Consider the following 26,669-nt stretch of genomic DNA (forward strand, 5'->3'; position numbering starts at 1 on the left):
CTCTTGAAATACGCTTATGCCCTGATTTTGCTTGGAGGGAAATGAGAGAAAACGCACCGCGGGAGTTAGAGTTTCGAGAGCCTTGAGAGCTGTTTCGAGGATGGGAATGGCTCCAGCAAGGTCATCATCGCATTCCTGTTTAATGGCCTGCGCGGCGCTAGCCTGCTCGTTGGCCACCGCCTCATCGGCCCGCACCACCTTCTCCTGCTTAGCTGCCTCAGTGCTCTGCTTCTCTACTATCGCCATGGTCGCGTCAACCTCCTTGCTCGCCTGCACCAACTTTGGCTGCAGCTCCAGCAACTCCTTCGACATCAACGTGATGTCCTCTGCCGCGCTGCCCAACTTCTCCAGACCCACCTCGTAGCGGCTTTTTTGCATCAGCACCGACCTCAAGTGTAATCACAGGCAGACCAACGTCATCATCTACACAAACCCACTTTTTAACATCCCGCTTTCTGAATTTACATTTGACTCAAAATGCATATTTGGCTTTACGTTAACAGTAATAAATCCCACATAGATCATGACGATACCTAAGAACCATTCATTTCTTAATTATGCTCAGGAAGGAAATCTGTAGCATTTTTGAGGAAAAGCACTGCAAAATAACCTACTTCCTCTTTTCATCCAAAAGCGTTATGAAAGTGGAAATGAGTTCGAGATAAGATGTCGGGGTGACGTAGTTATGTCTTTCCAACTCCAGTTGATATCGAATGGACAGGTCTTGAGTGCTTGTATGGAAGTACTTGCACAGATTGATGCATCCTTGGCGCACTTCTGGAGACATCTCTACGGATTGTAATTGCCTCGTTGCGACAGCCGTCAATGCGTCCTCAGGCCACGACTAAATGGACAATACTATTTTCTGTCTAGACACGGAGCAGTCCTACTTTCGATTTCTTAGATGGATATTTTAGAAATAAACTAATGACCACTTATTCTAACGATTGAATAACACATAACTACGTTCAGTGATGCACTGGCCCTAAGTTAAGCAGAAGTAATGGATGAAAACGTGCATGAAACCAGTCTATTGTGCAGCAGTTGACTAGCGAAGGGAACATTCTGAGTCGTTGCCTGAAGGCGGTGCCAATGGGACTGAACGCAAGGACCACGTGAAGCTGATCTCGAGTTTTTTGAATGAAGTAGTTAAAGAGAGCCACAGGCGAGCCGTCGGTCTGTTTGCTTCGGTCACGCTGCCTATCAAGGACGCGCATCTTCTCGCATACTTCCTGCTTCTCATCAGGTGGGAAGAGGTTGGGCACCTCTCCAGCATTTAGAAGGTTGTTCAGGTCTTCCACAAACGATTCCTGCTTCACCTGGGTGTCAGTAAAAAGAAAGACGGAGTGGTTCTCCGTCTCCGTGGTCTTTCGCAGGATGCGTTTGAGGTCTTCATTCCACTCGTTCATACCATAAGCTTTGGATAGTTCCACCTAGACAATAGAAGACATCCGTTACAATATAGGAGTCTATGTTTTCAGCAAACAAATTCTGGAGAGCAAATTAGGTATCTAACCTTGCCGAATGTAGTAAAAAGGTGTAATGTTGAGTGGTAGTGTTCGATATTTCACTAGTAACATTAACACATCTGCATAGTTTCGGTAGCTGGTATCAGTTAATGCGTCCGTTACCAGGGTCTCGGAGGAACACTAGCCACAACAGTCCATAATAGATGTATCGCATCTATGGTAATGCTGCTTAAAAACTTTAAGATGTAGCTATCCTCAGACCAAGAACATCCTGCATATTATTTCATTGGATTAAGCTCAGCCAATCTCCATTTGACACATTTGGTGCGACCAGTTATAGCAAACGGAAGAACACATGTTGTACATGTGACTTTAATGGCGATCACGTGATGGTCCGGTTTAATGCATTGGAACAGAAGCAGACATAGTGTCCACCTCTTATTTACCTGGAAGAGGTCGTAGTCGCAGATGTGAGCGGCAAGACGGGTAAGAGACTGTCTTCCCGAGCCCCCAACACCAACGAGGAGGGCGTGAGACCTTGGCGTCTTGAGGATGCGTGTGATGCGGCAAACGTGCTCAATGGCAAAGCGGAAGAGGACCAAATTCATTGGCTTCTTGCTCATTGAATTATACTCGTCGAGGAAGCCCTCCACAATCTTACGTAACGCCTCAACATCAGGCACTTCCACGTAGAGTCGATCCCCCTTCGGATCCACAAAATCGCAGAACATCAGAGAGCGCAAACTATCTTGGGTCACCTACAATGGGTAGGTCCACGAGGGTATAACGTATTTTAATTTTGTATAGATAAGAACCGTAGCTTGCACAAGCAAAAAGTGTTGGAGCAAATAAGGCTACCTATCAGCGTCCCAATGCCAGATTAGGGTATAGCACAACCGTATAGTTTGTGCATTTTTCCCTTGGTTGTTTGCACCATCGCCATTAAATTTATTCAAGCTACGTTTTATAAAATAATCCATGCTTGACCATCAGTGTTCGCAAAGTTAAAACCCAGCAGGTCACAACAAATGCTAGGAGAGCTATGGGGTATCAATAATTAACGAAGTGTGCGTTTACTTGTTTATGTGTTTCCAATTTTGTATTATATCTATGCATAGAAGAACAGCCTAACAGAAGCCCTACACATCAATTCAAGATTTCATTTACACATTTTAAATGGCACACCAATATTTCATAATGAATAAGAAAAGAAGAAGACAATTAAGAATAAGAAACAGGGATTTTCAAAGTTGTAAAGTTGATAACGCTATCTAAGATATAATTACCTCACCACTTCTATCTGCAAGATTTTTACAGAGCCCATTCAGTTCAATGTTCAGTTTATCCTTGAGAACATTTTTGGCTGTCTCAAAGAACCACGAGCGATCTGCGTCGTCAATGAGACGATCGTAGTAGACGCGGTGTACTTCGTGAAGCCAGAGACGTTTCAGTGCAACCGGAGCAGCTGTTGACTCTGGCCGACTCAACATCACGCCATAAATAACGCGACTAAAGTCGCGCAGATTAAAGAGGTAGTGCGACTTCTCCGGTGTCGGCAGCAGGTTCAAAGTGGCTTGTTGGTAAACTTCGAAAGTGGCGTTTACCAGCAATTCAGCCAATTCTGGACTGAATTCCCTTGGGAAATTGCTAAAATTAGACATGGGGGAAAAGATGCCAAAACTGTGCGAGGAATTAAAAATGCAATTGTTTTTCGAGTTTAACAATCCCACTAGTTCTAGCAAGTTAGATTTTTCCAACCTATGCAAGTTTGGTGAACGTGCATGGTCACTATCTCATGCTCATTTAAAACAGTCATGGTGACTAACTAATTTACATCCAAGTAATCATATTTCCACTGAAATGTGAAACCCTGCATCAGTAATGGCAAACTAAAAATTTTGCCTACTACATGGCATTGCAACTCACTGGGCCATAAAGTGCCAATTCATGATCTTATTAAAGATCGTTTTCATGGTATCCTCCGAGAAATCGTTTATCGCGATTGTGTTCAGATGGCGCAGAAATCGAGGGGTTACAGGATTTCGTCCACCACCCGGTGGATCCATTGCGCCCACAAATTGAAGGTCAATCAATTTTAGGACCGAATTGTCCCTTAAATCGTACCTATTTAGGCAGAAAAAGGTGAGTGAGTTTCCTCGCGTTGCGTATACTTGGATGATGAGCAATACGCCAGAGTAATACGCGAAATCATTTGACAACCGGCACGTTTTTGTTACCACGTATTACACACCAATGACACAATTCGTTGCATACAAAATCCATGTACTTGTTAAACAAAAAAAGTTGTTCGTAAATGACTTAGGGAATTTTAAGTTAGTCAGTGACAAATGCTTGAGGCAAAACGAAGATCTGCGGTTTGGAGAATTGGACTATGCAACCATCTGGAAGGAGAAAGTAAGCACTCACCAATTACCGTGATCAAGCCACTGACGGAGCAACTCAATGGGTGGTTGGGCTCCATAGACCTCCCGCACCGGCATGTTTAAGTCGTCAACAAAGCAGATCATTCTCTTTCCCACAGGTGGTCCATATACCCCCTTTCGGCGTCTATCCAACTTCCCCATTATCATGTTCTGTGTCTGATTAGCGCTGGTTTGCGCTGAGAAGTTGATTACGTTTGGTTTGTACACGTTTTTATCCAGAACGTTGAAAAGAAAGTTCTAAAAGGCAAAAAATTTATCAAACATTGGTACGACTGGTCGGACAATGTCCACACATTTATTGTAAAACGCTAATACGATAAGCTAGTTGTAAAAGCAAATAAAGGATCGTAGGTAAAGGGACTTCATCGCACAAATAAGTTTCTACTTTAGTTGGTTGTTTGAATGAAGAAACTTTTAATAACTTTAAGACTCCAACTAACGGCAGAACTCGTTGAAGCCCAATGATGTCAAGATACGTTAAATCCAAAACCTTCATCACAGAAAGGTTAACGCATTCAAAAATATTCCAGTAAATATCATACTATGATAAACCATATTCATTTTTATGGCAGATGCTATGAACTCCACAGTGTGCTTAATGAAGACACCGGGGCTGGTCTTGCATTCCAACATGGGCCACCTTCCCTCAAGAATTACCAAAGTGACAAGGTTTTAAAGCATTATCCCAAACCAGCTAGTAAGTGTCAGTTTATTTAACTGTGACTTGACAAATCGTTAATAGGTAGTGGGGTAGGATAAGCGGATACTTGCCAAAATATAGCAGGATTTCCCAGTTCCCGTGGGACCGACAAAGAGGCAGGGTTTGCGGTGCTTCACAAGAAGGTCAAGCAGCTTCATCGTTCTTACGGTATCCACTGTGGTGACAATAATCTCGTTGAAAGTGGCATCCTTAGGGATGGGGGGCATGGCACGAACAACCTCGCGCCATTGTGTCCACTTTATCGGATACTAAAGCAACCAAACTAGTCGTTTCATGCACTGGGCTGGAAGTTTGGCGAAGTAATTAAATGCGTGGTTAACTGACGTTTAATTTGTTTTATTGCAAAGGTGGGTGGTCTTCTCTCCTATTTTAAATTAAGGCCTACATATTAGGCAGTTTGTCCTCAAAAGCATGTGATAAATTTTTAGCAAAATCCATGAAAAGCCTCGGAATTGCAATAATTTTAATATTTCAACCATAAGTTCAAAGGCTTGAATGATTAAGGCGCCTAAGGCAGTGGAAGAAAATTCCTAAGGAAATCAGGTGCCGGGAAAAATAATAAACGATTCCTTTTCTACGAACCGCTATAACTCTGAAAATTAACTTACTTCTACACCGCTTTCCTCATTCTTCTCGGTTTCGTCTGCTGTTATCACACCACTCTGGAGACAAAGTTCGCATGAATTCAGTTGTCCAAAGAAAGCGTTATAACGCAATCTCCATTACTTACCGTTTCTAGCTAAAGGAGGGACATAAAAATACATTAGAACGTGTCTGTAGCCGTCTCACTCCATATACCTAAATAGGTCACGTCATCATGCGAATTCCGGTCGTGGAGACCGATATTCGACTGTCTAGGGGTCAAGTCGATGAGCTGTGACACTCACATGTCGGTTTTGTTCCTGTCGCTACTGCGACATCATAAGCGTCTCTTGATGTGGGAGGAGCGACACCAAAACACCTTTCACATGTGGTACTGGTTTTTTACTCTAGTGACTAACTAGAACGCCCAAAACAGCATGGCGACGACTCACGACTCTTCCACCCTTATTTATAGACCCAATTTAAATCAACCCACAAGTCTTGAATTTTTAAAGTGTTTTATAGAAAGATCAACCAACGCGAAAGATTTTAAAAATGATTTAAAGTTGACAACCTACTATACAAGATAAAATCTACTTACGTCTTCATCCTCTCTCAGTGTCTAAAAATAGGCAAAGTGTAAGTAATGGTTAAGTGAAAGTGTAAATACCAAGTAAACATTGCAGACAAAAAACACATAAAGTGCTTACCTGAGCTTTCATCTACACGATGCAGTTAAAAATAAAGTAGTGAAGCATTTAGCTTATCGTTAAATCGCTAATATAATTTGATCCGCAACTTACCTGGTCCTTGTTGGGTTTGGTAATCTAAAAGACAAAAGCGCACTTTGTGGAGAAACGGTTAATACCTACCAGTTCCTTAACAGTAGAGCATAACCACCGACTTTGTGTGAAAAAAATAAGCACCTCCAGTGTCTAATAGACGTTTGTTTTACACTTAATTTATAGAAAAACCACTTAAAATAAAACAACCTATTTGATCACTGCCAGCGAATGGGTTTTAAAGTGTACACTACCCCACCTCAATTGACGATCAAATTTGCCGAATTACGTACAGTAAAGTCAAGACGATAGTCGTAGACACTTCCTTTAATGGGGAAGGGGAATTTGTAGTCCTCCATGGGAGGAGGAACCTGCTCCACAAAAGCCAGATAGCGTTGGGTGTCTTCCGTCATGCCTCCGTTCATGAGCTCGCGGGTCAACTTGTCAAATCGCTTGCGACCCTTGTCATCCTTCGTGGCACCAATTGACCACACGTAGGAAAATAGGAAGATGCACTGAAAAAGGGGAAACAATGCTTTGAATTGCTGTAAAAAAAACACGGCGGTCCCTATGATGAATGGATAACACGATCAACAACACCGATAGTACCAGAGGCAATTTTGTGAGTGATTATGGACCATGATCTGATTATGCATGCTTAGGGTAAAAGCTGTCGGAACCCATGCAAAAATTATTCTTTAAGCCATGTTAACGTATTTTGCGTTATTATCTGGTCATGTATTACAATTAAATTAGCAAAAATGACCTAGAGTTACCAGCGTGTAGTTCCAGCAATAAGGCATACACAGCCACAAATCAGATCAAAAGTTGTCGTCCGGAGGGACGTACCTCTACAATGCAGTTGATGTTGTCTTCGCCGTTGAAATCAACAACATCGGGATCCTTAAAGTCGTCAAGTTGGCAATCAATCAGATTAGTGAGACTTCTGACCATGTTTATGTCTGTTGTTGGTGAGAGTTCCTGTGCAAAAAAAAAGAGACACATTTAGTTAAAAAAAGCCCCTTACTAATAATGCAAAAAGAAAAAATATATTCCGACCACCTTTCCAGAACCTTTGCGGACCATAGTCAGACCTGCGTCAATAAAGCGCTCAGACATATTTTCAATAATCTTCTTTTGAGCTTCTTTCATTCCGGCAGGTAGCTTGGCCAGCCAACTTTGCATGAGTGGTCGCCACCCAAGACTGCTGGGCTCCATATAGATCATGCCGCATCGTGAAACTGTGGCTGGAGAGGCCGCTTCCAGATCCATCGGCTCAAAGATGAGATTGGTGGTCGGTGCCAATTGGATTATCTCACCTGACATGAGGCAAAGCTTCTTATTGTCGTCCAGAACAGTATTCATGTTCTCAATCCAGACAGCGTCCACGGGACCATCAAACACCAACCACTTTCGATCAGGAGTTTGGGACACTGCAAAAGCCCGGTACGAGACAGCCAGAACACCGTCAGACCACTCATGGGAGTTTGGATCGAATCGACCATACAACTGACCTATTGTGATGGACTTTGGATTCAGTACTGTAATCTGAACCTTGTTTTCGTCCATTTGGCCCTGGACAAACAAGTGTAGGCGCATTAACTACGAAGACATTTGGGATATGCGAAAGACACCATGGTCAACTTGCCTGCTCGCAGATATAACCCAGAGCTTCTGCAAGCACTCGATAAGCACTCGTTTTGCCACCAAATGGATAGCCTGTAATCATGAATCCATGCCGAACAATCATCATTTCGTAAATTTGCTGGATTTTCGTCAAAAAGAAATCAGTGCATTGTAAGTTCATATGGTTGCAAGCACGCTTAGCAGCGTTATTGAGAATGGCATAGTCGGGGTCGGGATATTTAATTCCCGGGAAGAGGTCGGAGGTGATGCCGTGAAAGAGAGGTAAATCATGGTTCAAAAACTTTGGCAAGTTGACATCAATTATGGAACGGAGCATTAGAACATCTTCATTGTCATCTGGGTATTGGAGCTAGATCAGAAAGTGTAGAAAAATCTGCCTTAGTACTTAAATGTAACATTTAATCAGTGCATCAATACACACTATTGCACAATGGCAGCTTGTTAACTAATAAATGTTATATTATGCTTGAGTATACGAAATTATCCTATAAGGATGTGGCTTTCACTCACCTTCAAGTTGCCGGCTGCGGTAAGCACAGATTTAACGGCCCTCATGCCATAATCGTAGTGGGGTTGGCTAGAAAGCTGTTCAGAGCATAACCGATAGGTGGCAACAATCTTGACAGCCAACGGCCGAGCAGTGACAAATCCACAGGAATATAGCGAAATTTCAGCGATCATTGCATAGTCTGGTACCATCATCGCCACCGAACGGAAGAGTGCCTTAAATGAAGGTAGCACACTTATAAGCCTTGAAGAAAAGTTGAAGGAAAGCGAAGGGGGACTAAGTGAATACCTTCAAGTTGTCCGGTAATTCTGAACGACCGGCGTACCCTGGGTTCATGGTAATGAAGACAGCACATGTTGGGTCGAGGGTGAGTTCCGTGCCTTCAAAAACGAGTTTATCTTTTCCAGAATTTATAGCTATCTGAATGGTCAAGATCTGCTGGGCGACAACAGACAACACCTCCAAATCAATCCGGTTGAACTCATCAAAGCACGACCAAGCGCCACAGGAAGCCAAACCCTGGAGAAGCCAAAAACCGTGACATAAAAGTAGCATGAAGGAAGATTTCATTTTACATTATTTAGACTAATTTGTATGCATCATTTACTAAATTTCTGTGAATTATATTGGCTTGAATGTCTTTCACGCTTAAACAAATAATCAGAATTAATCAGTCGACCAATGTTCTTCAATTACATAGATTAGCTTTATTTTGACACACCTTGAAGAACTTGCCCAGAGAGATGTAGTCAAGACCGTCAGAACAGTTAAAAACGACGCACTGCTTGGCGACAGCCTTGGCGAGATCTTTCGTGGTTTCCGTTTTCCCTGTGCCTGCGGGACCTTCGGGAGCGCCACCTAGGTGGAGGTGAAGAGCCCCAAACAGCGTGCGGTAGCATCGGTCCGTCAGTGGGGTGATGACCAGGCGGGTAGTGTTACCCAAGTACTCGTAACCGTAACTGGGATTATGCAAATGGCTAGATTTTCAGGGGGTATGTTTTTCGATATTTTAAACACAGTGCAAGAACTATTATGCGATTCCGATAGCTTTTTAAGTAGTGCTCATAAATATTATGACAAGGATAATCCGATTGGCTTACGCACCCACAACGTCATTTAAAGGGGGCGGCATTCATCTACGGTGCTCCAAGTTTGTACAATTAACCAAGAGAGGCAACGTGAGGGGAGGTGGGATTAACGTACGCAAGAGACGAGTTAATCATGCGTGTTTTCAATTGGTCGTTTTCCCAGTAGTAGCGTAGTTGACTGAGCCAAGGGAACTCTGTGTCACTTTTGACCTTCTCATCCACCAGTGTTTGCACCACATCACGTGCGTGCACGGTCAGGACTATCAGTGCCTGCAGTGTCGTCCGGTTCTGCTTTGAAAGCTTACCACGCACCATCTCAACAATCTCCTCAATTTGTCTCGTGTTCTCCTAGATAGAACAAAAAGCTAATAGGTATCTTTTATTTGAAAGTATGCATTTAGAAATTGGCAAAGAATTTGGGAATTAAAGGGTTTTTTAATAAAAGATGCTCAGTTATAATAGTAGACTTTGGCAATATTGTAAGTGTGGTAAAGGATTTTTATTTTTAGGATATTCAGATGGTATTTTAGTTCAACAAAGTTAAATAATATCTTTAGGCGTCCCAGCTACCACTTTTATCTATTCATGAAACCTCCCTTCTTCATCGTAAGTAATCGCAGCGTCGCTTGATACTTTTATTGCTATGAATCTGCTAAATAAAATCAAAAGTTGTACCTGCATGTAAGATTCAAGCTCTTTCAAGCCTTTATTGATGGCGATAGTGCAGTTAGAGGTCCAATATGTCATCGTGATGGCCAAGACAGCTTGCCCGCACCAATGTTTTACCCAGTCCTTTCTTACAGTCTGCACATAGTCCTCAAGGCAGTTGAAGATATTTAAGCGTACTGATGCGGTCATATCACTTTCCAGTTCAATAAGCCACTTCTCGACCGCTCCGCGTGCCTTTGCAGTTGAGATGACATCCTTCAACATGACCACCTCATCTTCACTGCTGCGTATGTGTGTGATCTCCAGATCCGCCGTAAAATTAAGCCGCGCAATGCCTTCAAAACACTTTTTCAGATGGGGCTGGACACGGGTTGGATCCTTGGTCTCGGAGAGGATTTCAAGTAGCTCATCGTTGGAGAGGAAAAAGAAACGAGGAAAACAGAGGCGCTTTTTCTCTAAATATGCATTTAAACCCTTGAGGATGATTTCGAGGAAGTCATTCGCTTTGCGCAACTTTTCCAACATCTTGTCGATTTTGATGACTGCAAGGACATGCGGATCAGCGACAGCGAGCTTCATGAGTTCCTTCCATGTCTTGTCCACAGATGTGAATTTGCGACTTTCGTCGGGCATTTGGGCCATTATGTCTGGTGAACTGAAGATGGGCTCGAGATAAAGCCATGTCGCCTGCACCTTGAGCCAGGCATCCAAAACGTCTTGGGTTAATACGAGAGTTGCTTCCCATTCCCTTAAAAAGAAACAAAAGTGGCGTCAATGGAAAACGATTTACCGAGCATCCAATTACTGATACTCAAAAATCTATGCAACTTAGATTAATGCGTTCAATTCCGGGACCTGAAAGGGAGGTTTGTTATCACAGTCCACAAAAGATGTGTAAAATAAAAGATGCAAGGTTTACTCAAGCCAAGAACATAATGCGTATATTTTTACTGTATATATTTTATTGTTTCAAACTCAGAAAATGTATTTTGGATAAAATTTGGTGCAACCTGTTATTAAAAGTAGATCATGAACACGCGTCACATATATGTGACGCACATGAAGATTGTGTTGCTTGACTGTTAACTCGTTCCGAAAGGTATGCACTTATGGTTGCGGCTTCGTATTTTAATAGCCGTTCCAGCCAATAACTTAACAAAGGGTAGGTTTGCTTTTGCTACATGATTTGTATGAGCTCTTCCCTTTTTACCTATGAGACAACGGTCTAGGGATTGTATTTTTCGCCAAGATTACCATAAAGAAAGAATTCCAAATCGTGAGTCGGTAAATATAAAAAGTTTTGTTAACAAAAGTGCGTAGGAACGCCAACCTTATTTCATTCTCAAAGGGTTTGATGAAGGGTGATCCACGCATTGTCTGTGACTTCACAATGTGATCATCGAGGATAAGTTGAATGTCATCAACTGCCGATACAATGTGGGTACCACTGTCTCGATACGGCAAGAGTGTGAATTCAAGCTTAATGCAAAAAGAAAAAAAAGTATCAATTCCAAAATTCTTAGAAATGTATAATTGACATTCATCGCCATTTCGGCAACAAAGCATAAAGTACAGAAAAATGTACCTGAATATCTGAAATAATAATCAAATTGCATATTGAAACGAAAAGTGTCAGACGATGATTCAGTAAACATGAGTTGTGTGCCGCAAGTACCATTATCAATGTTTTAAGTTCAGAAAACTGAGTGAATAGGTATGTTTCAAAGTGCTATTGCGAGATCTTCACAAACTAACTACTACTGATCCATATTTTGGCCCCACAGCATTTAATATACAGGCCGGATTTGTTCTTTTCTGGTCACGCAGGGGTGCGCTTTGGAAACAAACATTAAAAAGTTGTGGGGCTAATAGTAACTAAAGTTATTCTAGCCCATTATATAAAGACACTTGACTCAAAGCTGCTTTAAAATCAGCATGTGAAACATTAAAAATGCAAATTTACATGAATGGAATACCAAGATAGGATAAATTCTTACCGGTTCCCATTCCTTCTTCATTTTGGCTAAAGCCTTTTCTAGGTTGTACTCCTTGGTAGCAGCCTCAGAGATGGCCTCAAATTTAGGGATGAAGCCTTCGAGATTCATGTCGATTAGTTTAGCCAAACACATGCCCTCCTCGTTGCGAAGGGTGTATCCCACAACGTCGGAAATCTGTTGCCAATGTCTCTCCTTCAAACCTGGATTAAACAGTGTCATCACCAGTGGTAGGTGTTCCTTGAATTCCTCCACTCTGAGCCGCACTTTACTGGCGATTTTACGCGGAGCTGGAACTTGTTCAAAGGTCTTTTCTAACTTAAATAAGGCCCGATGGTAGTTTGCAACGTCGGCATCAACGGCCTCTGGATCTACCTTCTCCATGGGGCCATCCATCCATTCTTTGCTCTTGTTATTGAACTCTACAGTAGTCTCATAAAGCCTGAGGTAGGGCTTTAGAATATTCTGGGTTTCCAATCTCAAAGGATAGTTGGTCAAGGTCCAACCAAAGGCAGTCTCCTCAGCATTAAAAGAATCAATTTTGGTCAGGGCTACCTCCAGTCGTTCGTCTAGAGCTTGTGCTTTCTTGAGATAGCGCACCATCTCTTGCATGTCCCCAAAATGCTGAAATTCCTCCACCTGTTTTCGGTAACTATCCAATTCTTCATGGAACCGCTCCCTCCGATAGCGCAGATTGTTTTCAAACTCAACGCGTTTCTGACGCATTATATTTCGATGCTCATCGAAAATGTCAACCATGCGCGAGTGCCACTCGAAGACTTGGCCGATCATCCGCATATCAGAGGGATTCATTTGTGCATGGTCCATGAGAAAGAGAAGTCGATCTTTGGAATGGTCCAACTCACGCTCCATTCGTGCCATGGTAAGAGTTTCCGTCTTTTTGACGTACTCTATTAAATCCATCATTTCAGCCGTATTGGCTGGGATGGATAAGGCTTTAAATGCGATGTCCTCGTACTGTCGGATGAGACTAGAAGAAACACATATTTTTCCAATGTGCGATCTGGAGGGTAATATTGCCTTTGTTGCGAAAGTGTATCTCAGCTGAATTTTCTAATACGGAGACTCCTAAATTGCCTTGATGTTTGTGATTTACCACAAACGTAGACCTATCCCCTTTTCGTATGCCGGATTCGTAAGCACTTTAACCAATCTGTTTAGGCTCATCCCACAAATATTATGAAATTTACAGACAATTTCGTTAAATTTTTATGGTAACAGCTAAACTACCTTAAAAAGGGTCCTGGAACATTTCATTATTTAAAATAATCACCATTACAATCTACAATTCATGCAAGCGGACCACAAGCTTGCCAATTCTGCTCCTACAAAACGTTTCGTCTCTCGAGGCAAAAAATCTAGTCATATCAGTTCCCATCTCACTTTCATTTCCTAACCATCTATTTCCCAAGTCATTCTTCAATGCCAGGGAAAGGCTCTAATCACTGGGGCAAAAATTTCGTCAAAGCAATATGGCCAACGAAGGTGAGCTCGTATCCCTCTCTTTTCCAAATATCATATTCCAACGCTCCGTGATATGTGGCGAGCTCTTCTGCCTTTTTCCTTTGTAGGAACAGGACTAGTTCTAAATACCCACCATAAAGTTCCTTCTGCGCACCCTTGAGTCGTATTATAGCAACTAGGTCCCATTCGTAATTGGTGTTTGGGCCTCAACAATAAGTTTGCAAGGAACAATTTCCTCTGCAGCCCACCTCACACAAAGCGAGCATAGTTTTCTAGATTTAAGTGCCCCAAGTTCTTAGAAATGTGGGGTAGGTAGTGAATAGATCCTTCGAAAATAACCAATGGTACATTTTTTTGCCTAACGTTGGAACACAGGATTCTCTAACAATGGCGTGCTTTTATCACGTAAACGAAGTGAGGATCAAGTTTATAATTTTTAAAGGGCAGTGACGTCTGTTAATGCATGTGGCCGAGACCCATTTGGTTAGCTTCCATCAGCAATTACCCTAACACTCAAGTAAAACACTACAGCAAGTTCTCGACACATTGCTCTCGACTAATTCTAATCAAGTGACACTTAACTCGCTATTACCGAAAGTGTAACGCCAACCTAAAATTCATTAAATTAACGTGTCCTCGAGTGATTCTCTACCAGAGCCAAAGACTTTAACACACTCCTGGGCTACATAAATTTGACAAGAAACTTCTGCAGCTTTGGATTTGAGTTAAGTGGGCTTCAAAAACTAGACAAGCCCGAATCACATCGAACCCCAGAGGGTTCAAATTGAGAAACATATACTGAAAGGAGCAATAGAGAACACTGTATCGATAGACTGACAGTGATCTATCCTTTATATGCATATAATAGGAACAGTAGTATACACTTAATAAACTACGAGAAACCATTGTAAAGTGCTGCACTGAGAATAGCATGAACTGTTTTGGTCCTACAATGGATATCAAATTCACGTTATAATTATCGTATGTTGTTGAACCGCCTGCTGGAGATATTTTAGGTATTCTTCTATCTATTTCAAATGCCAAAAAATGCCAGTAAAGGCTGGGAAGTCTGGAATGAATTTGCGCGGTAGAAAGAAACCTGGGTTATTTTGGCTGGCTTACGATCGATTAATGTTCCGATGTTCCTCGAGAATGCGATCCAGAACCTTGTCAGCGATGCCCTCGGCCCTCTTCACGAGGGCGCGAATCAACTCGTCCGCGTGCACCTCGAACAAACCGAGGCGGATGGTGCGACGGGACTCGTACTGGATCTTCTTAGTAAGGTGGCGGTAGCGCAACAGCTCTCCTGTCAAATCGTCAAAGGAAGGCCCCTTGGGTCCTTCGTTGACGTTATCTGCATGTTGAACGTGGTCCTTCTCTCTCTCTCCATCGGCATCCTCCAAGGACTCCAGTTCATTGCCCTCCTCAACGGTTTCATCGCTGCTACTTCCATCCCCACGACGCTTTTTTTCCAAGTCAGACGAAGATGACTCACTTGGGTTGAGAAGAGCTTCGATGTCTAGCTCAGCCTGGGAAAAAGCCCAAATTGATCGGATTATTTAAAGTTTATTTCGAACAACATATCTTCTCAAGATAAGGAGATGAAATCTCAAGCATCCAAAGTGTAATTTTAAACTCGTTTGCCATGGTGTTTAATAGATAAGCTTCATTAGTATCAAGTAGTGGATGAGAGTAAACTGAAACCACTTTCCCAAGACTAGCAGTAATTTTTGGACAGGTTGTCTTTAGAAAAAGACCTGATGGCGCAATTGTTCACTGGGAGGACTTGAAGTAGAACCGATGAATTGCAATGCACCCACCTGTCGATTTATAAGAAATCCGTATTTATTATACGTTTGAAGGTAATGCTCTGGTCCACGTGACTCTTTTTTGAGTGTAGTTTTGACCTGGTTCTTGTAGGATTCAAAAACCTCAGGAAGGATTACGGGGTGTAGAGTGACCTTTTCCCCACCAACACCTTGCTAAACAACGGAGATTTGCAAAGTTAGCATAATTGTGCGGGGCACTTTGCTAAGCCGACACCTTGTCGACCACTCACCCAATCGGCGTACAACCGGGTCTCGATGCGAGGGATGCTCTGAACCACCTGGAGCATCCTGTCAAACAGACTCATCATGCTTTCTTCGAACTCCTCTATTGTTGGATCGAATTTAATCTGCTTATCCTCTAGCACCAATCGAAGAATAAATCCAGACATTTGTTCGGAATTATCAGTCTGAAATAATACGTTAAATGATTGGACTCGTCGTAATTAATGCTAACGGAGACCAAATGGACCACAAAAAGTGTCCAGCTTACCTTTGGTCTTGCGAAGCTTATATGTCCACTGAATTGCTTATCGGCAGTAATTCGCTCATACAAGCGCTAAAAACCATAAAAAAGTTTATTTTTAAACTAAGCAAAGAGTGTTGTAAGGTGGATAAGCTCACAGGTGGACTGCAGAGCAAAAGAGTAAAGTCCTGCATAGAATTTAGGCCCAGTAGTTGCAAGCTGCCAGTCATTAGCACAGCTGCGCACCGGAAGAACTCCTCCAGTCTGGTCATTTCGCTGTTGGCAGGCACATAACCCCTTCTGTTGCCCTGATAAAAAATCCCCTGTACTTCGTTTAGCCACCTACGAAATTGGTATGGAATTACTTAACAATCCCAAATAGAATGCCGTCACTGAATTCTTCTATGCAAAGGCAGTCTCTTCACTCCAATGTCATTACCAATACTGTTTCGTAAAAAATAGCAATTTTTTAACAAGGAGTATTTTACACAACCACCATTTTAAGAACAGGTCGACCATTACACTACCGAATATAACATTATTTACGCTTTACATTGTTTGAAAAAGAAACATTGTTAGTATCTTACAAATCCATTTGCTATTTTACATTTATTCATTCAACAGAAATAAATTACTTTGACTAGAATGCGATTGAAACAAATACCGAGGACAATGAGAAAAAATTTACTTAATATCATAGAAACAATGATTAGGTTTGAGACTTTCGTGTCAATCTAATTTGAAAATAGCAAACAAGGTTTCCCTGAGGAGCTTACTTCTTCAGTAGTATTTCCTTGGCAGAGTCTATATTTTTAACACAGGCATGTTGGAATGTAGAGAGCTCCATTGCGGAGGTTTTTTTGTAGAATTCATGAGGATCAATGAGACGAAGCTCACTAGAACCGCAAGAATAGAATTGATCAGTTACCCATGGAAAAGTTAGACTGCGTAACCAGAAACTGAAGATGTATTGGTTGCACATCAAAGAGTCCTAGCTACCTTCAAATGACCTAAGGGGTTTAAACCCAAGATCACTTGATCCATTTTTTGGGTTTTCGAGATTAATTTGACGAATTGAAGTATGCAGTACTTTCAGGAATCTTACCATCCAGCTTCTTAAAGGAATTTGAATTTAAACCGACCATCGAGTTAGGGGACTTACTGAAATTGTGAGAACCAGAGATCGAGAACTTGGAGCATGCACCGATTGGTTACATGCAAGTGTACCCGACAGAAGCGTTGTGCATTGAGGAAGGAGCTGTGCCACGGCTTGGGCACAACCTCTAGCTCGCGACGGTGTTCCAACTTTGCAGCTGTCTCTTCCGTATCCTGCTTGTGGAGACCGTCTATGTTGGGATCCGAGGGATCCTTTAAAACAAAGTCCACTATTGCCTTTTTCACGCTCAGCAGATAGTCCTCACGAATCTCGTCTTCAATCTGTTCCATCAGCTTTTCGTTTGCTTCCGCCTGTTAAAAGGCAAAAATAGTCACATGCGTTGTCAAGAGTTGGTTTCGCTCTGATTTTTTATTCAGCCGGTATGGCAGTTACCTGTTTCAACTTGAAGAGACAGCCAACCCTACCATTGTAATAAATTAAAGGTGTTTGCTAGAATATCAGATGGTCTGGCGCAATATTTTTATAAAGTTATTAAAATGCTTGTTAGTTGCTACCTTAACAGAAGGACGTATACGCCTCTTCATATTGGTCATCCAGCTTTCCTCCATAGGAGCGACATGATCGGTGTCAATCCCATTGTATATGTAATAATAATACCTCTGCGTCGAATCGCATAATAACTAAGACAGAAATTCCTACAGCAATGCTCCTCTCCCGTTGACTAATGCCAACTCCAGTTCCTTCTTCAGTCAGTGGAGGAAGATTCTTGCTAACATAGCTCTCAATAATAGGCTGCTTTCCTTTGCTACGTAAAGGATGAAGCGTAAGACCACATTTGCGATAGCATACGTGATTATATCGACAAGGTATTTCCTAAAAGACTCCTGTTCCTTTTTCTTGCGTTTGCTCGATTCATACTTTATATCATCTTTCGACTTGCGGACTTTCGTAGGGCGTTCTAAAAGAGAGGTGGAAAATTTCGCTAATAACTGAAGAATAAAACATCTATTTGTATTCCTCATCGTTTTGAAGAATTAATTTGCATGATTCTAAAAAAATTACCTAAATAATAGCATTTGTCGCCAATTCTTTGCAGGTTTGAACAAGTTATTATAAAGTTTAGGAGGATTATTAGGCTCACAATAATTAACATAGTTCACAAACACCTCTAAACACTGAATGTCTAACCGATGATGATTTTTTGCCGATATGTAGCTTTGATAGTCTAAGTCCATGTATATTACTCAAAAATTGCTACCCACTTTATAACCACCACTGATTTGGCCTTAATGACAAAAAAGTGGGAAAAGTGTTAAAAGTAGAGATAAACTTATTGAACATGTTTCTTGTGTGAGTTCGATGCAATAAGAAATTGTAGTTGCTTCGGAATTCACGTTCATGAGAAGAGCATGAAAATGAAACATACGACCAGTAAATCGAAGTCTAGAAATTGCTTAATGCTCAAACCGCCAATTAAATTATCTAATAGGTGACCAGAGAATGAGATTATGAAAAATTTACCAAAGTATCGGCGTCAATGTGACAATTTTCTACTCATTTCCTGTGCTATGAATAAAAAAGATACGGATTCCACTTAAGTAAGATGGCAGAATCGTGTCACTTTTATGACCTAGAAACTACCAGAAAACACTTTACGCATGTCCATTTATGAGACTCACTGAGCACTTCAGAAGGTTTACTAAAAATGCACAAAAATGTTGCAGTCTTTTCTCTGAAAAACAAAATGGCCAATATGATCTTGTTCGTAAATGTGAATTAAATAACAGCTTTTTTTAAGTTTACGGCAAATGCTAACAGCAGATCAAGAATTATGGTAAATGACAAAACACAAAATTTTGTGCCTTTTGGAAGCCCGTTTTAAGGTGGGGTTTAAGACAACTGGAACTACAAGCAAGCCCATGTTGAAGTAGATCGTGGAAAATCACATTTCTTAGACTAATTCATTAAAAATGCCGTCCAAATAGGGAGAACTCAGAGTTTGAATACCGTTAGTGGAAGAGCCTTGTGTAGTTCTAACGAAACATATGCAAAGTCGTAAAGTATGAAACAAATGAAATAATGTCTAACAAAAGCTTGAATGAGTGCAAGTTTTTAAACTAGCTGATATCGTGGTATTAAAAAGAAACATTTAAAGATCGGGAATGTAGTGGGTCATGTGTTTTAAATCTATAATAAGAAAGAAAAATATGGTTAGATAAAGCAGGAGTTTTACATTGCAGATTTGGAAGATTGGAGATACCTAAGGGTAAAAGCTAATCAAACATAGGACTATTTTGAGTTTAATACTAGTGCTTATGTAGTCAAAAAGAGAAGTTGCCAAAAGATCTTCAGGTTCAGTACAAGAATGGTACAGAATCGTAAAACATGAACAACAACCACTACCGGGAATCTAACATTTACCACAGGAGACGAAAATCAAAACCCAACTTACTACTAGTAATAACGCCTATGACATCGACTGCAATGGGCGGTCCTAATATACGCTTATTTGAATCTATGAAGGATGGTGAAGTGCCTGCCCATGTGGGCTTCACGCGCTTTGGTTCAATGGATGGTAATAGGAAAGTATCTTCCTCTACGTCCTTCTTTTTGTGCTTTAAAGCTCGTTGATACTAAAATTGTTAGAAGAACCTTTTATTCTACCATTTTTTTTGTCTCAAGTTAGGGAATGTACCGGGACCTATTGACCATATGCTTTAACAGAATTTGCGCTTCACGGTTGTTATAGAGATTTGTTGACAAACGTGCTTTGAAACAAATTGTCACCCCGTTTGTGCAAAACATTACCCTAACACCTGGCAATGGATAAAATAATCAGGCCATTAAACTAAAAAACCACATAAAAGTGGGTTATTTTAGAGTTTTTTGGGGTAAATTAAGTTAAAATCTAGCAGATGTAGCCAGTTGTGATAGGTTATACCAATTTCTGCTAAAAAGAAGTGTGGCTCATAATGTGCAAAAATGCACATTGAAACATACTGACTGAGCTGCAGTTTATTAGCAAGTATGAGTGCATCTACATCACTTGATTTATTTTGGTATACTTAACCGGGAGTGAGATGCTTGATAAAATTTTTGTTGTGATAGATAACAGCATTATTAAATTTAGAAGTTTGAGGTTATTCGCCAATTCATATACATATAAATCACATGTGTATGAAGAGTTCCTAGTGTACTTTCTCATGATAAAGTGCTACAGCAGATATAAATGATTGCGGACTAACACGAATTTTTCTTTAAACGCCATGATTTCTGGCATTAATGGGTCATTCTTCATTTATAATTGGAATCATTTTCACATATTTTGGAGTCCTATTAATGCATTCCAACCCCCCTCAAGGATTAGGATGTCGTGACTTGGAAGAAGAGGAGACTATCCTTTACACAATTTTGGAAATTGGAGTAAATGCTGCGATCTAATTGCTTCATTTTCCTCAACCCTTTCCTGACAACAAATCATCGTCTTAACACACCGTTCCAAACGGGTTTTAACTATTTCCGCAGTATTTATCTAAAACAGGATTTCAAATGCATCTTATTTCATTAAAGTAGAGGACAAAACCCCCAGGTGTCGAGAGCCATTGGTAGTTGACGCAACATACAGATACAAAAAAACTGCGTTCTTTCTTTTACGGACAAAAAATTCTTGTAAAACCGATACAAACAACATTCACTGCATATGTACACACGAATATCTCACAGAGAAGTAAGCATGCAAAATAATTTTCCATGCTAATGATTTTTTATCAAATTCAGTCTTTCCGACAGCTTTTATGTAGCGGCCCGAGACTTCCCTGAAGACGAAAGAAGACACAATACTCGGACAGAATATATATATATATTCAGCACAGAGAAGGTGTTTGGGCTACTGGCATGGCCCGAAGACCAACCCACCCAGCGAGGTACAAGAAGGCAAATTCAAAAGTTCAAAAGTGGTGCCTCGCCAATACCGAGGGATAAACCACCACCGTATTACACTTAGGCTCATGTGTTTATGCAGTAGTGTGTAAAACAATCTGATCTCCAACCATAATCTCAGTCGCTTTAATGGGAGAGCCGACAGGTAGGTGATCCATAAGTTTATTTACCAAAATAAATCCTCTATCCAATTTTGCAACCATTGATATCCCTTTCAAAGTGGGCTTAAAAGTTCAACCAGAAGACACCGGGAACATCATTAACGCCTTTGTAATTTTGGGAAACTTGCCGGTAAAGATCTCATCAATAAATAGTACCGGAACTCCGCGTAGACATGTACAAAGGCTGATTATGGTTTGCATCCTCGCCTAGTAATCTAAGGTAGCCCCAAATGCCCCAATTACAAAAATAATTCTAAAAATACTTTTTAGTTTGCAAGTGCATTGGCGTAATCGCTGTTGCCGAGAGTTCCTTAACCGTTGACGAAATCTGTGAGGATTGTGCCGAAGTAATAAGCCTCCATTCTAGTAATATTTTGTCTTAAACATAATTGAGACGTAAAGTAAACATTGTTGAATTTGTTCCTCGATAAAAAACTTTTTTTTTAATTTTGATATACATAACAGACTGACACATTTGTCTAAACTAATCTGTCGTTGCTTTTTGAGACGGTTGTATAAAGTGGATTTAGAAGCTATTAAATACATTATTTGAGCTGTGAACTGTATGCTACAAAAAGAAAAAGTGAGGTTAGTTAAGCTCATTAAGGCCTAATCACCCAAGGGTCTACCATCAATAAAAGACGAAGTAAGCCCAAGCGACGACCTAGTGGTGGTGAAGTGATACCACCCAAGTTTATATATGAGTGGGGCACTGTTGAATCGATGATCACTGACCTGGCTACTTTGTGCCGAGGTCGGCGTGTTTTTAGGTTCGTGCAGTCATCCATCGTTAATCCCCACCGGTTTAGCGACAAGAAACGAATAAAGCGTAACTCCAAAGAAGTAGTTGGAGGATTCAACAAACCAGTCTAGATTTGTATCAGTGACGCTTTAGCACCAGACGGGATGGTACATCGTATATAAACTATGATCGTAGTGCAAGACAGCAACCGTTTTCGCCCACATATTTCAAGCAAATTACGCAACGATCCGATAATTGTCGGTCGAAATTGTTGCTTTCAAGGTAGAATCCTACTAAAGATCTAAATAGAAAGGTAAGGAGAAAGATTTCAGATTTAAAAAAGTTTACAGACTATGGAAGGGACGGTTTTACCAATGAGTAATAGTGACAGTCCTGTCGTTAGAATCAAAACTTCATTATGGTTGTATGTTAAACCTGCTAGCCCTTTTAAATACGCCCCATTTCATATCCCATCAATGCATAGTCGTTACCACTGGCCAAAGGGAAAATAATTTGGCATGCGATAAGGAATGTGAACGCAGACTAGCTATGGGTATGAAGTGGATATCAAAAAAGTCGACTGTGGAGAATGGTGGTTGCACTGACAACTTGTTCGCACACAATGCATCCTTTTTGAAAAAAACTACTAAAACATTATCAAATACGAGGCAATTTCCAAGACCACCGATTTTTCTCAATTGTTGCTACAGTCAAGTCAGACAGGTTCGACAAGGTAAATGACAACCTTCTGCAATACTATTTCTACTGAACTGATTACAAAACACCCGAGGCCCTGACTTTCACCTACCTTGAGAGTGTTCTGTTGTACATAAAAATTAACTTGAATTCCACAACTTCAGAAATTTGACCCTTCGGATTATTAGAGAGAGAATGAAGCCGAATATGACTTAGAGTATTAAGTAATAGTTCGAATGTTTTTACAAGGCTAAAAACTTTGGAAAATCGTTCTCAAGAAGCCTATGAATGCCAAGTGACTTTAAATACTTCTATCCTAGTGACTGCTTTTATCTCTACACATCAATTTCTTTAACTTCAAGTCACAGTGGGTCTTCCAATGAAGGGCGTCGGTTATTTGGGTCTCAATTTATTGGCAACTTGTAGATTCAGGGGATTCCCAATCTCATTTGGTTCTTGGTGTGGATGAGAGAAACTAGAAAGATCGCGATACATTTTGTCCATTTGAATGGCAACATTGAAGCCGAGCCCTTTCCACTGACCGAAAGGGCTGCTCAACTGGGTTTTTCTCCAAAAGGTTCGCCAGAATTGTCCAAGTAATTTGTGTATGGTTATGCATTTGTGCCATTCGTTCTCCATCTGTTTACCTCATCCACTACTATTTAAGAACATTCGATATTCTTCATCTGGATGATGAAAGTCAATGACGATTGGACGGAGTTAAGTTGTGGGATAAAACTGACGAGGTAGCTGTTACTCACAAGTTTTTCATACCTATCATACTTATAGTAAATACCGGTCTTTAAATCAACATTGCTATTTATCAAAAGGTGTCGATCTCATCTCAGCCCTCTTTCCTTATGCTAGTAACATCGACTTTGTTTGTATCATGAAACGTCGATGAAGATGTTAGTACATTTGCCTGCCTCACAACAAACCAAGGGGTCAGCATACTGGTAATAAACCACCCTTTTCTCCACCTTGACGCTGTTATAACTGTGTACTCAAAAGCTGCACGAACCCAAGCTTGTGTGCATACCCCAAAGGTGAATGATTTTCGTCCTTTTCATGCAGACCAGCGCATTAAAACTCAAATGAGGATTAAGATTAAACCGAAAGAAGGCAAAGTCCGCCTTCCTTACTCCTAACAGGATGAGGCAGTAGGTCCGCCCCATCAAGAATGGCAATTCGTGGTGCCTCTAACTTAGGTTTAGGAGAAATGGGTAAATGGCTGAGCGAGAAATGAGGACTGGGGTAGCTCATATATGGTAAAATCGTCCACAAGTTGGCAAAAAACGGTTAAGTCCTATAACTTTGAGCTGTGCTTACAAATCTACTTTTTGTTACAGGCAAACTGTCATGTCACGTCGGCATTCTACGGCGCCTATGTGTGTAAAATGTTCATTAATTTAATTGGAATGTTTAAAAAGGAATGACGTTCCTTGCATTTGCCGTTAGGCTTTGCGTTAACACTGACCTCACTTTTGTGCTTAAGTTAATGGGACCAATCAAATGAAAAAAAGGCGCAGGGAAAGGAATATTTTCCTCTCAAGTCTTAACCGTCTCCTCCATTATAACACTAAGAAAACCGTCTTAGTGACCTTTCTGCTGAAGCATATGAGGTGGCAAACAACAAAATGACCAATTTAGGAATTAAATGCCATAAGTAAATTAACAAGCTATTATGTCTCAGGTTTTTGCCTTGATTGAATTTCACTGAAGTCACATTTCACAATTTGTAACATGGCGAAACGTTTTCATTTAGAAAAACATGTTTAAGATGGTGGACCAATCGCTGAAAAGAAAAGAGAAATTAGACGAGCTCAAACAAATGGTTAGTAAATGTACCACTTAATGGTTACAGTATTTCCCTTGAGATTCATTAAATTTACTGCCAGAATGTTAAGAGTTGCAAAAAACTTGTTTTAGCGCCTCGCAGATACCAAATGTCTTGAGAAAGGTACTGCCTACAATAATTCCGTTGCTTGCCTGAATTTAGTCCTAAATGAGGAAAAATTGCTTATCAAACACATTCCACTTCAAAATGGTCCATTTGTTACAAGCATGAACTGATTAAGCGGAATGAGAGAAAATCAGGTTGTACAATTCTTTATTTGTATTTTTCATTACGGAAAGCGCTGTGATAAATGGAAATAGCCCCAGAGAATTGGAGTCCCATTTGTGGTGCAGAATGGGTTCGTATACCCAATTAATGTCAAGTTGGTCGCATTAGTGGTCAAAATCAGGGAAATGGACTATCGGACCGACTAATCAGTCATTCAGTTGACGCAAGTTCATTCCTACCACTTAGCGAATTTCAAGGCATTCTGCTGATAGTAATCAGCATCTAACTCTTCGTAAATTTTGCTCACAACCCCGTTTACGCAGACTTGTTTAGTTGAAAATGTTGCTGGGATATAAAAAAGTGTAAACAAGTCCAACTTTATGGCTTCTGTCAAGCAGCTTTTTTGACTGGTCGTCAAGTTGCACCTTTTTGAACTTTCGAAAAAGAGCAAAGATCCTCGACAAAGTCATAAGCAGAATTTGGATCACGACAAATTGCAGTAATTATCTACCTCCAACTTAGCAATTGAATGCGCGGAAAATCGGAGGGACGGAGCCTGCGCCCAAGTGCATTGGTATGATGCATTGCAAGGGATGATCAAGGCCTTGATCTATGGTAAATTCTAAGCTCTTAAGATCGCATGACTTAAGAATTTCTTTCAAGGTATGTTCTAAATCAAGTGGTAGAAATTCACTGACAACGTGATTATATAATGCACGTATTAATGTAGCCATCCCAAGTGACGATCTAAAAATTATGAACGTCATAATGTGTTCATTGTCTAATCAACTGATATGAATTAATAGCAAGTGCTAACAAAAGATGTCACATTAGATGGGAAAAGCATGAACTGAACTGCTACCCCCCTTTGGCATATAAGTCATGATTAATGAAGGAATCGAAGGGGATGGAGAGAATTCAGGGTGAATTCCCCTTCTCGTAATAATGCAGTTTTTTCCTGGCCAAAGCGGTGGGTGACACCCATCCAGTCTCATTGGCAACTGAAGGGAAATGTGTTGATAACCTAAAAACCCTTGTTGCTAGACAAAACGGGGAGTTAGTTCATACTGCTAGTTAAACCATTCATTTTGTCGGAAAATATCCCACGTTTAGGCTACAGATAGAAAAAATTAAGTGACCTAATAACGTCTGCCTGTTCTTTTTTGATATCCAAATAACATTTTATGCAAATAATTCATTTCTAGATTGGTTTAAAAGTTTCACTCTATCTTTTTACTAGTGTAATCCAAAACTTGATATACTTCCAAAAACATCTAGAATTTTCAGCGACAAAGTTGCCTCATCGATGAATAATCGTGATAACAAATGGAGGCAACGAAATTGCAGGAAAATGAAATCCTATTTCTTGTTGAGATCAAGGTCTAAAGAAAGTGTGCTCAATGGGGGAGTGCTTTGCTTTCAAAACATTAAGAGCTATTAAATTTTGAAATAGTGAATACACTGCTCATTTTAAATCATTACAGAACCACTGCTACTAGTATACGATTCACGAAACTTGCATGCCTCTCATGCAAGCACACGCAGTTGATTCCGGTTCCAGCCGGCCATACCATCCAATCAAAATTGGGCTGTGGTGTTGGGGCCTTACCTTTTAAACAAATGCGACCGCTCATCAGGAAGTGTTCACTTCAGACTTTCGAGGATAAGGTTCTGGAAGCAGGATACACGAAAATGCGATTAAGTCTGGCCATGGTGCTGTCTGCACTGGCAATTCTCCTTCTTAATGTAGCAATGCCAGCAAGGGTCTTCGACAGTCGACTGTCGATAGGCGCTGCCCTAGATACATCTGAGTTTACTATCCGGACGGTATTCCCTGCTTCTGTGGGAGAGCAGGTGCACATGTTCCAGTTCCCATTCCAATTCTACGGGAGGCAGGTTGATCAAATAAAGGTGAGTGGTGATTCTACTAATTGCAACAATTTAATGCTTTTCCAGATTTACTCGAACGGGTTTATCGCGCTTGGAAATCACAGTCTCCAGGTGCCTCCAAATTATCCAAGTCAAACGGCTTACTCAAAGCATCGTCTTAATGAGCTAGAGGGTGATTTCATTGGAGTCTTTACCACAGTCAATCAGTGCAGTCAAAATGGAAACATCATCATTCGGTAGGCTTCCCCACCACCGGTTTGCTTTTTACGCAGTAGAAATTACGTTGTCATTATATTAGTTAAGAAAGTGTGCTAACCGATCGCTTATAATTTGCATGCCGTAAAGTGTTCCTTTTGTCATCTTATCTGCACAAAACTG

At 40.8% G+C, this 26,669-nt stretch overlaps 3 protein-coding genes across 3 annotated transcripts in view; 2 read left to right on the forward strand and 1 right to left on the reverse strand. All coding sequences in view use genetic code 11, as the record gives it.

Moving 5' to 3' along the window:
• EGR_05313 (Dynein heavy chain 7, axonemal) overlaps positions 1-21,686 on the reverse strand; it is a gene marked incomplete at both ends in the record, with an annotated part of 28,288 nt that extends 6,602 nt beyond the window's left edge. Inside the window, 35 exons of the mRNA XM_024494562.1 lie at positions 58-388; positions 615-844; positions 1,113-1,433; positions 1,916-2,227; positions 2,756-3,116; positions 3,396-3,593; positions 3,897-4,150; positions 4,724-4,882; positions 5,243-5,296; positions 5,365-5,373; positions 5,818-5,838; positions 5,927-5,938; positions 6,020-6,043; positions 6,292-6,513; positions 6,848-6,979; positions 7,061-7,573; positions 7,683-7,994; positions 8,156-8,368; positions 8,442-8,672; positions 8,875-9,112; positions 9,357-9,589; positions 10,043-10,658; positions 11,241-11,389; positions 11,908-12,895; positions 14,512-14,918; positions 15,210-15,371; positions 15,449-15,625; positions 15,709-15,774; positions 15,840-15,957; positions 16,458-16,577; positions 16,844-17,148; positions 17,498-17,603; positions 17,648-17,756; positions 19,251-19,431; positions 21,516-21,686. Of these exons, the coding sequence (XP_024351033.1) occupies positions 58-388; positions 615-844; positions 1,113-1,433; positions 1,916-2,227; positions 2,756-3,116; positions 3,396-3,593; positions 3,897-4,150; positions 4,724-4,882; positions 5,243-5,296; positions 5,365-5,373; positions 5,818-5,838; positions 5,927-5,938; positions 6,020-6,043; positions 6,292-6,513; positions 6,848-6,979; positions 7,061-7,573; positions 7,683-7,994; positions 8,156-8,368; positions 8,442-8,672; positions 8,875-9,112; positions 9,357-9,589; positions 10,043-10,658; positions 11,241-11,389; positions 11,908-12,895; positions 14,512-14,918; positions 15,210-15,371; positions 15,449-15,625; positions 15,709-15,774; positions 15,840-15,957; positions 16,458-16,577; positions 16,844-17,148; positions 17,498-17,603; positions 17,648-17,756; positions 19,251-19,431; positions 21,516-21,686 (8,055 nt within the window). The remainder of the gene's footprint in view (positions 1-57; positions 389-614; positions 845-1,112; positions 1,434-1,915; positions 2,228-2,755; positions 3,117-3,395; positions 3,594-3,896; positions 4,151-4,723; positions 4,883-5,242; positions 5,297-5,364; positions 5,374-5,817; positions 5,839-5,926; positions 5,939-6,019; positions 6,044-6,291; positions 6,514-6,847; positions 6,980-7,060; positions 7,574-7,682; positions 7,995-8,155; positions 8,369-8,441; positions 8,673-8,874; positions 9,113-9,356; positions 9,590-10,042; positions 10,659-11,240; positions 11,390-11,907; positions 12,896-14,511; positions 14,919-15,209; positions 15,372-15,448; positions 15,626-15,708; positions 15,775-15,839; positions 15,958-16,457; positions 16,578-16,843; positions 17,149-17,497; positions 17,604-17,647; positions 17,757-19,250; positions 19,432-21,515) is intronic.
• Positions 21,687-22,066: 380 nt separating this feature from the next.
• EGR_05314 (hypothetical protein) lies at positions 22,067-25,842 on the forward strand (the record flags this gene model as incomplete). The annotated part of the gene is made up of 4 exons (XM_024494563.1): positions 22,067-22,373; positions 24,117-24,170; positions 24,276-24,391; positions 25,642-25,842. 4 exons carry the CDS (start codon positions 22,067-22,069, stop codon positions 25,840-25,842), a joined length of 678 nt encoding a protein of 225 aa, XP_024351034.1.
• A 419-nt stretch (positions 25,843-26,261) lies between these two features.
• Positions 26,262-26,669, forward strand: part of EGR_05315 (hypothetical protein) — a gene marked incomplete at both ends in the record, with an annotated part of 2,419 nt that continues 2,011 nt past the window's right edge. The window contains one exon of the mRNA XM_024494564.1: positions 26,262-26,527. Within this exon, the coding sequence (XP_024351035.1) occupies positions 26,262-26,527 (266 nt within the window). The remainder of the gene's footprint in view (positions 26,528-26,669) is intronic.

This window comes from Echinococcus granulosus (genome assembly GCF_000524195.1).
Source record: "Echinococcus granulosus chromosome Unknown EG_S00038, whole genome shotgun sequence".
Lineage (NCBI taxonomy): Eukaryota > Metazoa > Platyhelminthes > Cestoda > Cyclophyllidea > Taeniidae > Echinococcus > Echinococcus granulosus.